The sequence below is a fragment of the Ips typographus genome, linkage group LG5 (genome assembly GCF_016097725.1).
Source record: "Ips typographus isolate SLU linkage group LG5, UJ_Ityp_2.0, whole genome shotgun sequence".
NCBI lineage: Eukaryota > Metazoa > Arthropoda > Insecta > Coleoptera > Curculionidae > Ips > Ips typographus.
Genome location: NC_138426.1, coordinates 2282315 through 2294876, shown reverse-complemented (window position 1 = coordinate 2294876; position 12562 = coordinate 2282315). Strand labels below are relative to the sequence as shown.

Sequence of the window (12562 nt, the reverse complement as noted above, 5' to 3'; positions counted from 1 at the left end):
TTAGAACACGTTATTTCAATTTCAGATTTTTTTGTGTTTCTATGTGGTTATTAGTTCATTGTTTTTTTTTAATATCACTTTAAGCAAAAAAACCCGCCAATCGGGAGTATTAATTTATATAAAATATACAGGGTGTCCCATAACTATATGACAATCCCTTGGGGGCATACAGAGGAGGTCAAAATAATACGATTTGTTCATATATTTTTTTTTAAAGTCACTCCTAAGAAAAATATTGAGCCCCAAAGAACTGCCTTCCAATTAACGTTTTTGGCCGTAACTTTTGAAACACTGTATATTGTAATGGTTATTGGGTTTAATGTTTTATCGAAAGAGACCTTCTATTTGACATGAAAACCAGGTATCTCGTGTTCGAAAGGCAGAAACTAACTGGACCTAAGACACAATTTGCTTAAACTTTGACAGCTGTCATTATTTTCAGCTGCAAACGCCATTAATGGATACTCTTGACATTTTTATCGAAAAATTGTACTCTTCCTTTATTTCGATAAAATAAACGAGATACGGTTTTTGAGATAAATCGATTTTTTATTGAACTGCTTAAACCACAATGTCATTAAAAATATTCGTTAAACTATTTACTTTTTTTTATTTACTTTTTGTGCTCAACTTCAAAATTACAAATGACCATGTCTAAAATCCAACTGCTCTTTTCTATAATACAAGTGACTAATCTGAAATACAAATTGCAATTTCGAAAATCAAAGTTATTATTCTAAAATTGAAAGTACCTTTTCTGAAATACAAGTGATATATTTTAAATCCATCTTATGGTTTCTAAAATTCAACTAACGCTTTCTAAACTACATGTGTAAATGGTGTAGTAATTTGTTGTTTTCTGTGTTGTTAATGCGTTATCAAATGGATGTTTCCTCTTCTTCTAAAATAAAGATGTCATGGAAATTGTCCTTGCTATTGAGCGTTCAAATTGTTTTCGGCATACTAACCCCAAAAATATCTGTCCGATTCTTATCAGAAAACTTCCGTGTAACGACAGATGTACCAAATTTAATTGGTACTCAATTTGATCCTTGTACCAATTTAGACCTCGCCGTGTAAACGTGGTGTTTGTATTGCTATACTGTTTCACTGACATTTGAATGAGCAGGATGCAAATGCACTAGTTTTGCACTGAATTCATCAACAATTAAGCTGAATTCATAGTTTGAAATCCGTAAGAAGTAAGCAGTAAACCGAATTAAAAATAAACAATATACCTAGAGCTCGAATCAGCTAAGAAAAGGCCACAGGCGTCATCAAACGATGATGTCACGATCTCTGTACGTCTCGCTTTAAATATTGCTGCTCTCGTTACTTTCCAAGTTGTTGCAGCCAGTCAGTGGCGTGCTATTATTTTATCAGTAAAATGAAACATTTTCGTCGTTTTTAATAAAGAAAATAAAAGACAACAAGTTTTTCAAAGGAATGGAAACTCCTTCTGCTTCTTTCTTCATAAATTGTAAGACGTTACTGACGATTTCACGGCCTTGGCTGTATATGATAACACCTTTCTTTCCAACCTTTTTGAAAGACATTTTGACAAAATAACGTTTTTTATTCATAACACTATGTGAACTTCAACTGCGACCATCAACAATACAACCAAAACACCAGACTAAAACGGAACCTAACCTAACCCCCTAAGTCTCCCTGTCCGCCACTACATTTTTTTAAACTTGGCAACACCGTTTAGAGTGCCGGCTAGTAAAAGCATATAAAAAGGTCCAAATGTACCTGGCCGCTGCCGCATCTGTTTTAATTGTGTCCAAGTAAAAACCGTACTACGTTGCCAAGTGGCTTTTTGACCGCTTAACAATATATTTTCGGGAATATTTTAATAGGACGCCTCTGATTATATCTAATGCGACGGCAACTGTAGAAGGAGAAAGAAATAGTTTTAAAAACTGCGTCATTGATGATGCGGTGGCCTTTTCTCATCTGATTCGAGCTCTACTTGTAGCACTTTTATTCATAGTTTGACAAATAAGCGCAAGCCGCATGAACCGCAAGCAGTAAGCACCAAGAAATGAATCATTTTCTTTTCTTACCTTGCTTCTTACTGCTTCATGCATCGTCGGCTGCCTGTTTCACCCATTCGTGGGTTTTCGAATTGTCATTTGTCAAGTATCCGATTCTTTCTGGTTTTCACTTGGATTACTTGCAGCTACTATCTTAGAATAGTCATCGACAAAATCCATTTTCCGTAAAATTCAGCAAATATTCAATGAACAGAATAGAAATAAAAAATTCTAACCAAATTTATATTGTAAACCAAAAAATAAACTGTCAAATAATCTGTAATATGTCAGTTTACTAACATCGAAGCGTCGAACTATGAATCCAGCTTTACCAATGCCATTATAACGATTTTGATAAGAATAGAGGTAGAGTTTGATTGGATATTTTATTTTTAATTAATGTTTCTTGGTAATTTTTAGATCCCAATTCAACCTCAACGCCTACTTCATCGACAGGAGGATACCATCCACCGGCACCAGGCCAGGTACCACCAAATCTTCCATATCCCGTCCAGGTACAGGGGATGCCTGTACCCTACGGTGCTAATGCGAACACTCCGTATCCTTCATATGTGCCACCGCCGATGCCTCAAGGTTATAATCCGTACGGAACATGGCCAGGTATGTGATTTTCTGTTTATATTTCTCTCGAATAGCTTTTGAGTCACGTAAGTGCGCCAAAATGTAAAATAACACTAAACAAGTTCTTTTTTAAGCTGGCCAAGTAAAACTAGTCTAGTTTGTTTGTGTGTTTCTTCCCAAACAAACAGAATTTTGACTTAAAGCCCGTTTTTGCAGAGCCACTTAATAAACTGTCCAAGTCACTATTCACAGTCCTCTCCATCATATCCAATCCATTTCCGGCTAAGTAGAACATTGTGTCGTCAGCAAATAATTCCAAGTTACACCCTCTTACCGCCCCCATTATGTCGTTAATAATAATAATAATATGTATTTATTTAGCATAATAGCTATCCAATAAACAACTTAAAAGTATACAATTTATACAATCCCTTATACAACACAGAATTCAACATTTGACTAGAACGACATTTTTCCATCAATACAAAATTTGAAGAATTTCTTGTGCCATAATTATGTACATCTTTAAAAACCTTAATCCTACCACAAACATATGAGGGCAACAAATTATTTTTTATTTTAAATACAAACACATACACACTAAAATCAATTTTTTGCTTTACAGACAAAAAGTTTAAAACATTGAGCATAGTATCGATCGGAGTATAACGGTTACATTTCAGAATAGTTCTCATTGCTCGGTTTAGGATTTTCTGGATCTGGTCAATCTTAAAAGCTGGTAAGTTATACAGTATTGAGGAACAGAATTCGAGATGAGGAGCAGCTATCGTGTTATACAATAACAATTTTGTAGCGAGTGATAACTGATGTCCTATTCTTGCAATAAAACTTACTTTTTTTGCGAATTTTCGAGTAACATAATCGGCATGACCGTAAAAGTTAAGTTGAGAATCAAATGTTATTCCTAAGTATTTAATCTGGTTGGTATGATCAAATTAATTATTGTACTTATTAATTAATGTACAACAACGGTCCTAAAACGGTTCCCTGCGGTAGGCCATGTCTAATACACAACGACTTTGACATGCAATTTTTAAATTTAACCTTCTGGTATCTGTCACAAATATGATTTGAACCATCTCAGAACCGTACTGTCTACACCCATGCCCATCAGCTCTTTCAGTAGTATCTCCCTATCGACTGTTTCAAACGCTCTTCGGAAATCTAGAAACACAAAATTACCCCTGTCCAACTCACTCTTGAAAGTATCACATACATTTGTTAACACAGACTCACATGAATCACGCTCACCAGACTGATTGACTACAAAATGTTATTTTTGTTACAATATTCCTGTAGTTGCTTTTTAACTGCAATTTCCAGTACTTTTTCATACTTTTCTTGGCCTAAATTCGTTACATCGAGTAGTATTTGGTACCTTAGGAACAGGAACAATATCAGAATCTTTCCACTTTCGAGGAAATTCTTCAGTGGACAATGACGTATTGACAATATTCAACAAATAATCACACTCCACAAAACAGGCATCACTCAAAACCTTTTTAGATATGCCACTTACACTCACCCAACATTTTTCATATTTTTCAAAATGGCTTTAATATCCCCTATTGATAAGCTCTCGAATCTTGTAAGATTGTAGCAAGTGTTGCAGTTTACGATCCTACGATCCTAATTCCTGAACAATTGTATGATTTGAAACCTTACGATCTTCAAATTGAAGTTCAGTTGGTAATGAACTGCTCTTACCTGGCAACAATGACTTAAGTTGTTTCCACATTTCGCGAGGGTTGTTTCTGTTGTCATCAATAATTTCTTTGTAGTATCTTTCCTTTTCAATTTTGATCTGCGCCACTACTTAATTACGGATTCTTTAATACTCGTTCCAAATTTCTTCGTCCCTTTCCTGTACGGCACGAACGTACAAATTGTCCCTTATTTTTATGTTTTCTTTTACACTTACTACGATTACTACTTACTAACGTCTAATCCGGATTATAGCTCTTAAGTCAATCCTTCAAATTAGGAGGATTGGATTATGATTTCTTAATCCAAACTGTGAAATAAACATCCAAAATTTGGATTAATTTTAGTTGGGTCTAACTTCGACTATTAAAATGACATGACATTGAAAGTTTTGACGTAAATCATGTCAATGTCATTTGTTTATAGTTCATGCTTACTCTAAAGATGAATAAAAAAATTAAGAAAATGAGAATGAATGAATTTTAAAATTCCAACCTCAAAAAGGACATTTTTTTATTTAAAAAAAACGTTTGAATAGTTGGTTATGTTGTTTGGTGTAAAATAGGATTTAGATACTGTTCTCGCGGAGTGAGTTTACCCGTGCGTCACAAAGGCTACGTCATTTATAATCAAATGAATCAAATCAAGTTTTCGTCAACAAACCTGTTATGTTCATATTATAGAAAAGGGCGTGTCTAAAGCTTCGTCACGTTTAAAATTTTGCGTGTATTGTCAGTCAGAAAGTAGAGATCTTTGGCTGCAAATTTGCACTAAAACAACCTTATACCAAAGCAAATCAAAAATATTTTGACCGAAATAACATTTTTTATTTATGAGAAGTTTTCGTTTGGATCATAGAATTCCGTCTAAATTTGAAACCTTTTGATTTATTTACCAAAATTCGCAGAGATGTATCACCAATATGTAGTATTTCTTTAACTTTAAGCTTTTGATTTAGGTTCTGGATGATTACCTGTTTCTCTAAAATAAATACAACAAATGAAAAATTCAACAAGACATTCTGAGTGATGCTGTAGTTAGTATCTCATATCTCATTTTCAGGTTGCAATCCACTTATTTTATTTTAAACCCACTGGAAAACATATTAGACGCTTATTTTATTTTTTCTATGACTTTATTATTAATATGTTTGAAGAAATTTTTGTGAAAAATCTATAATGCAACCCCAAAATCTCAGTCTCTGGAAACAATGAAATGTTAATAGATGTTTCTTTCAAAAGTAGATATATTTTACTATTATTAACATACTATCGTTGTGCATATCATATAATGTATTTCGAACATCCATTTTAATGCTTTCAGATAAATCAGTGGTCTTGGCCCGTCGATAACATCTCGATTTACGTTTTCTAGGTGAGGAAATCATAAGATTACTTGCTTGCTTTTTTCGAATCGAATAAACAGTTTTGCGGGAAATTTTCAAAGCAGCTGCAACCTTCTAGTATCAAAAAAAAATACAACAGTAAGAATATGTAAGGTCTTAAAATTTCTTATTTTCTTCCTGAACAGATGATAAAGCTTCTAAAGGTCCTCCATTGGTTTTTTCCAATTCAAAATATTCACAAAGGTTAAGAATTAACTGCTGGGCTTGTCTGTGGAGAATTTTTCCAGGCATTTTCTAAAAAAATACTGTAATAGTAAGTAATTCCGAATTTAGGAAAAACCAACTGGCTAAATAAAGACCATAATAGACACTCCCACTTTTTTTTCAAAACAGGTTAGTAATTGTGTCAATTTTGGTTACATCGTGACAGTCGACATAAAAAAAATAAAAATATTAATAATAATATTATGAAAGTACTTACATAATGTTAAAAGCGTAGAAACAATAGCTCTTAAAAGAACTGTGGTGGTGTGGTAAATAAAAAACTTTATAAATGATTAACAACACAAAGATACGGAAAAGAATTAATAGTAAACAAATCAAATAACGAAAGGAAGGAAATGACAAACAGTCTTCTCCACAGTACTTTATTATGACCTTAGATGGTAAGGTCTGCTCAACAAGTTTCGGTCACATAAATGACCATCTTCAGGAGCTACAAGAATAACCTACTTTACATGGTGTACCATAAGTTTAATGTTAAAAAACGAGATGTTAAAAAAACGAGAAAACGTACCTTAAATCGATCGATCAATGTGACTACTGTCTTTTTACAAGGGGAGAGACAGAGAGACCCATGTTATAACGAATTAGTGACTATAACATAGTTAAGTAGGTGAACAATGCTGTAAAATTTAACACATGTAACAATTGATTAAAGGGATTATAGGGAAATTTAATAGTTACCTCATTATGGAGAAAAAACTAACTATAGCACATTAAATTAAAATTAAACAAAAAACTTAAACTAGACCCATTTAGGGCTGGGTGAGACCCTAGGGGGAAAAAAAGATCTTAAAACTCGTGCACCATCCACTGAAGAGGCGATCAAACAGGAAACAAAATGGAGGTGCAAAAATTTAAAAAAAAAAAAAATTTCACATTGATAAGCCGTTAATTTGAAGGCAGAGGGGGGGGAACCGTTAAGAGGGGGTTACAATAAAATAAAATAAAATCAATAATTTAGCTGACAACAGGTGGATAGTTCTGCAACACACAAAACAAGTGAAGATCAACAATAGAAAGGTTAAAACCCGCAACCATTCATACCGCAGGTGGTGGAGTTGAAAGTAAACAATGCACCAAACCAGCAAACAGGTGGACAACGTATTAAGCCAGATGAGGGTGGCTAATAGGGGTTCAAAAATGGTGGCAAAACTACAAGAAATGCCGACACCGACACACGCCACGGTGAGGGAGGGGAAAGTGAAAAAGGAGGTGTTAGGGTTGTGTAAAAGGGGTATGTGAAGCATTAAAAGGTTAAGGACCTAAAAAAGGAGGTTGATGTATGGTTAAGCTGGTCATTCAGGCAGGTGCACCCACCATCATCAGAAGCCTTGTTAATCTCAAGCACCTCAAGGTGGTTAAGTAGGCTGCCCTTACCACAGACATGCAGAATCTTGAAACCCTGTTCGGTGTTGAAGGTATGATTATTCTGACGAAGATGTCGAGAGAAATTAGATTTCATGTAAGAAGTATTTAGGTTAGGGTTGTTGGTGAACTTCAAGTACTCCCGAGTGTGTTCATGAATGCGAGTGGAGAACTTCCTGCCCGTCTGACCAACATAGAGAGCATTACATCCTGGGGTACAACAGGACAGTTGGTAAACGCCTGATTTATGGAGTTGGGGAGTAGGGTCTTTGGAATGGGAAAGGAATTGTCTAGAGGTGTTGGAGACTTTGAAGCAAATATTTATGTTATTTAACCTGAAAATGTTTTTAACCTGAAGTGACAGTGGGCCCATAAAAGGGATGGAAAAGAATTTGGGGTTTTCAGGTTTGTCTGAATGTATTAAGTTCTTATTGACAAATTTTTTAAAATGGTTAAAATAAATTTTATTAACTAATGTGTTTGGAAAATTATTATTGGTTGCTACTGTTCTGATCCAGGAAAGTTCTAAGTTAAAGTTTGTTTCAGACATTGGTATGTTAAATAGACGGTTAAAGAAACAGTTTAATGACGCAACCTTTTGATTAATTGGATGATTGGATTGGAAGGGGATTATGCAGTCAGTGCTTGTGGGTTTGTGATAGATGGAAAACTCAATGTGGTTACAAGACCTGTAAAGCAAAATATCAAGGAAAGGTAGTTTATGGGATGACTCTAGTTCCATGGTGAATGAGATTGAATGGTGTAAATCATTAAGAAACAAGAATAATTGTTGAAGGTCATCTAGAGACCCATCAAAAATACAGAAAATGTCATCCACATATCTTGCTGGCCACACGGGTCTGGATTAAGGATGAGGTCAAGAGGTTATACTTTAGACTTAGTAATACTGACCTTAAACTTAAGTGTTTATTTTTCAAACTAACCAGTGTTCTGCACCCTGTTGAATTTGATTCACTGCACCATTCCTTATTGCAATTTGTGTGTGACATGGGTAGTAACAAATTTGAGGTTTTACAACGTAAACTATCAAGATTGAACCCCTTAACAGTGCCGACTCTTAACTACGTCAATCAAGCCACTTCCAACATAACTCCCAACGTAACCCTTACACCGTCCTCTACCCCACATCTAGCCTCCAATAACTCCCCACATAGTCCGACAGATGGAGCCTCTTTTGTTAATAACATCTTCATTGGTGATTTTGGTGTTAAACCCATTCATAGCTCAGATTTTTCTTTCCACCCTCGAACTCTAAACCTGTCAAACTGTGCCCTATCCCAAAACGATTTAAGTATTTTAAATTTAGGACTTAAATACAATTTCACTTTTTCACCTAGAGTAAATGATTTACAAGTTTTCTCTGCCCATTTGGAGAACGTAATCTCTAGAAGTCTCCCTGAAGCTTCACAAGGTGCAGTTCGATCTGCTTGCGCTGTCCATCTTAACAGGTTTCACGCAGGAGGTCTCTCTTCAGTGGTTCCTGCAGTAAGCAGGACAGAAAACAGGAACTTGTCCTCACTTAAGAAAAAAGTCAAAGACAACGATTTGATAGTAACAAAAGCTGACAAAGGCAATTGCGTAGTGGTTCTTGACAGAACTCAGTATATGGACAAGGTCCTGGATTTTCTGAATTCGGACTCTTTTGAAATTTTAAACTCCTCCCCTCTGGACAAATTCCTGGTGAAATTTAAGTCATTTATTAATAGAGTCCAGACTACTTTAACACCTTTGGGATTTAATAAATACAAAATCATACCTATCAACCCCTCCGTTCCCAAACTCTATGGCCTTCCCAAAATCCACAAACCCAATATCCCCATCAGACCAGTGGTTTCCTTTTGCGGTTCTCCCTGCCACCATCTTTCTGCCTGGTTAAATGATATTATCCTTAAAACCACCGGATTTAAAAGTAAATATTCCATAAAAAATTCATTTGAACTTTGCTCCCAACTCAAAGACTTAATCATCCCAGACACAGCAATCATGGTCTCCTTCGATGTTTCCAACCTCTTTCCCAGCATCCCACCACCTGATTGTTTAAACTTGGTCCAGGATTTGTTGTCCTCTTCGGAAGGTCTTGACCCTTTCCAGGTGGAAGACTTATTAACCCTGGTGGCTCTGGTACTGGACCAAAACTTTTTCCAGTTCAACAACACTTTCTATTCACAGTCCGGAGGCCTGGCTATGGGTTCATGCCTTTCCCCTCTGCTAGCAGAGATTTTTATGTCCAACATTGAACATTCCCTAGAATCCTACCACTCCTTCAATAAAATACTCTTCTTCAAAAGATATGTGGATGACATTTTCTGTATTTTTGATGGGTCTCTAGATGACCTTCAACAATTATTCTTGTTTCTTAATGATTTACACCATTCAATCTCATTCACCATGGAACTAGAGTCATCCCATAAACTACCTTTCCTTGATATTTTGCTTTACAGGTCTTGTAACCACATTGAGTTTTCCATCTATCACAAACCCACAAGCACTGACTGCATAATCCCCTTCCAATCCAATCATCCAATTAATCAAAAGGTTGCGTCATTAAACTGTTTCTTTAACCGTCTATTTAACATACCAATGTCTGAAACAAACTTTAACTTAGAACTTTCCTGGATCAGAACAGTAGCAACCAATAATAATTTTCCAAACACATTAGTTAATAAAATTTATTTTAACCATTTTAAAAAATTTGTCAATAAGAACTTAATACATTCAGACAAACCTGAAAACCCCAAATTCTTTTCCATCCCTTTTATGGGCCCACTGTCACTTCAGGTTAAAAACATTTTCAGGTTAAATAACATAAATATTTGCTTCAAAGTCTCCAACACCTCTAGACAATTCCTTTCCCATTCCAAAGACCCTACTCCCCAACTCCATAAATCAGGCGTTTACCAACTGTCCTGTTGTACCCCAGGATGTAATGCTCTCTATGTTGGTCAGACGGGCAGGAAGTTCTCCACTCGCATTCATGAACACACTCGGGAGTACTTGAAGTTCACCAACAACCCTAACCTAAATACTTCTTACATGAAATCTAATTTCTCTCGACATCTTCGTCAGAATAATCATACCTTCAACACCGAACAGGGTTTCAAGATTCTGCATGTCTGTGGTAAGGGCAGCCTACTTAACCACCTTGAGGTGCTTGAGATTAACAAGGCTTCTGATGATGGTGGGTGCACCTGCCTGAATGACCAGCTTAACCATACATCAACCTCCTTTTTTAGGTCCTTAACCTTTTAATGCTTCACATACCCCTTTTACACAACCCTAACACCTCCTTTTTCACTTTCCCCTCCCTCACCGTGGCGTGTGTCGGTGTCGGCATTTCTTGTAGTTTTGCCACCATTTTTGAACCCCTATTAGCCACCCTCATCTGGCTTAATACGTTGTCCACCTGTTTGCTGGTTTGGTGCATTGTTTACTTTCAACTCCACCACCTGCGGTATGAATGGTTGCGGGTTTTAACCTTTCTATTGTTGATCTTCACTTGTTTTGTGTGTTGCAGAACTATCCACCTGTTGTCAGCTAAATTATTGATTTTATTTTATTTTATTGTAACCCCCTCTTAACGGTTCCCCCCCCTCTGCCTTCAAATTAACGGCTTATCAATGTGAAATTTTTTTTTTTTTAAAAATTTTTGCACCTCCATTTTGTTTCCTGTTTGATCGCCTCTTCAGTGGATGGTGCACGAGTTTTAAGATCTTTTTTTCCCCCTAGGGTCTCACCCAGCCCTAAATGGGTCTAGTTTAAGTTTTTTGTTTAATTTTAATTTAATGTGCTATAGTTAGTTTTTTCTCCATAATGAGGTAACTATTAAATTTCCCTATAATCCCTTTAATCAATTGTTACATGTGTTAAATTTTACAGCATTGTTCACCTACTTAACTATGTTATAGTCACTAATTCGTTATAACATGGGTCTCTCTGTCTCTCCCCTTGTAAAAAGACAGTAGTCACATTGATCGATCGATTTAAGGTACGTTTTCTCGTTTTTTAACATCTCGTTTTTTAACATTAAACTTATGGTACACCATGTAAAGTAGGTTATTCTTGTAGCTCCTGAAGATGGTCATTTATGTGACCGAAACTTGTTGAGCAGACCTTACCATCTAAGGTCATAATAAAGTACTGTGGAGAAGACTGTTTGTCATTTCCTTCCTTTCGTACTCTTGCGACTCCACTGAAAGAATATGGACTACTACTTCTTTCTGAAATCAAATAAATTTCGATGGTGAAATAGAAGCGCTAATCAGTAAATGTGTTTTTTGGAAGACATTCACTTAGATATTTACCCTTTCTGAAAGTGAACAATAGACAAGGAAGAAGTCAATAATGCATGTCTACTTCTAAATCACAAGGGGATGACGCACGGGTAAACTCAGTCCGCGAGAACAGTACAATTCTAATCTAAAATCATAGGAAATAAACTGTCACCTGTTATGGATTAAGGTTAAATCCAATCCAATTTTAATCTGGGTTAGAGAAGCAAAATAAACAAAGTAATTGTCTGTTACCCAGGCTTTGTTTTTAAATGCTGCTGTTTAACTATTTTTACATTCCTTGGACACATACTATTTAAGATTCCTTCTAAGTCATTCACAAAACTATCTGCTAAGATATTTACATCCCCACTATCCCTATATCATCGCCCACATTTCTTAAGGACCTACCATAAACCACAACATCAGCATCCCCAACATGTCCGCCTCCCAAACGGAAAGACAATATAGCGTGATCACTAATTTTCGGCGTGAGATGCACCTGGAATGCAAGACCGCTGTCGTTTGTTTAACAAGAACAATGGAAGCCATTGATGTTATTTACGCGGACTTTAGCAAGGCGTTTGACCAGATTGACCACTCCCTTTTACTCCAGAAAGTTTCTGAGCATTTTGGTTTCTCCGAGAACTTGGTTTCATTGTTGAAATCTTACCTCTTGGGGCGTAGGCAGTTCGTTGAGTATGAGGGCTTTAGATCGGACATGTTTATTCCTACTTCTGGCATATCTCAGGGTTCTAATCTGGATCTAATTTCAACACTCAACTGCAGTACACTGGCGTATGCTGACGACATAAAAATATTTAATCGCATCGATTCCTCTTGCAGGACAGCATATCCGTTCTCAGTCAGTGGTGCCTGGCTAGCCGGCTAAACCTCAACATCTCGAAATGTAACGCAGTCTCTTACTCACG

The 12562-nt window shown here is 36.1% G+C and overlaps 1 protein-coding gene and 4 long non-coding RNA genes across 14 annotated transcripts in view; 3 read left to right on the top strand and 2 right to left on the bottom strand.

Annotated features, from left to right (window-relative positions):
• ALiX (programmed cell death 6-interacting protein-like protein AliX) overlaps positions 1-12562 on the top strand; it is a 44377-nt gene that overhangs the window by 24492 nt on the left and 7323 nt on the right. For all 3 annotated transcript variants that reach the window (XM_081979474.1, XM_081979472.1, XM_081979473.1), the window contains exon 16: positions 2460-2660. In XM_081979474.1, the coding sequence (XP_081835600.1) occupies positions 2460-2660 (201 nt within the window). The remainder of the gene's footprint in view (positions 1-2459; positions 2661-12562) is intronic.
• On the bottom strand, positions 6325-6814 carry LOC145728935 (uncharacterized). The gene is made up of 3 exons (XR_014178199.1): positions 6658-6814; positions 6488-6596; positions 6325-6406 (listed from the first exon to the last, which is right to left on the bottom strand). It is a non-coding gene; the product is annotated as an uncharacterized LOC145728935 (long non-coding RNA).
• LOC145728933 (uncharacterized) lies at positions 6835-7816 on the top strand. 3 transcript variants are annotated; one of them, XR_014178196.1, is made up of 3 exons: positions 6989-7210; positions 7280-7394; positions 7454-7816. It is a non-coding gene; the product is annotated as an uncharacterized LOC145728933 (long non-coding RNA). The 3 variants fall into 3 exon arrangements; XR_014178194.1 differs by having other exon boundaries at positions 6994-7210; positions 7268-7394; XR_014178195.1 differs by having other exon boundaries at positions 6835-7210; positions 7268-7816.
• On the bottom strand, positions 8551-10786 carry LOC145728932 (uncharacterized). Of its 5 annotated transcripts, none has more exons than XR_014178192.1 (6): positions 10440-10566; positions 10088-10380; positions 9750-9946; positions 9119-9696; positions 8696-9039; positions 8551-8634 (listed from the first exon to the last, which is right to left on the bottom strand). It is a non-coding gene; the product is annotated as an uncharacterized LOC145728932 (long non-coding RNA). The 5 variants fall into 5 exon arrangements; XR_014178193.1 differs by adding an exon at positions 10605-10644 and having other exon boundaries at positions 8552-8634; positions 9119-9946; positions 10440-10554; XR_014178191.1 differs by having other exon boundaries at positions 8613-8627; positions 9119-9946.
• On the top strand, positions 11021-11509 carry LOC145728934 (uncharacterized). Of its 2 annotated transcripts, XR_014178198.1 has the most exons (3): positions 11021-11177; positions 11239-11347; positions 11428-11509. It is a non-coding gene; the product is annotated as an uncharacterized LOC145728934 (long non-coding RNA). The 2 variants fall into 2 exon arrangements; XR_014178197.1 differs by having other exon boundaries at positions 11239-11509.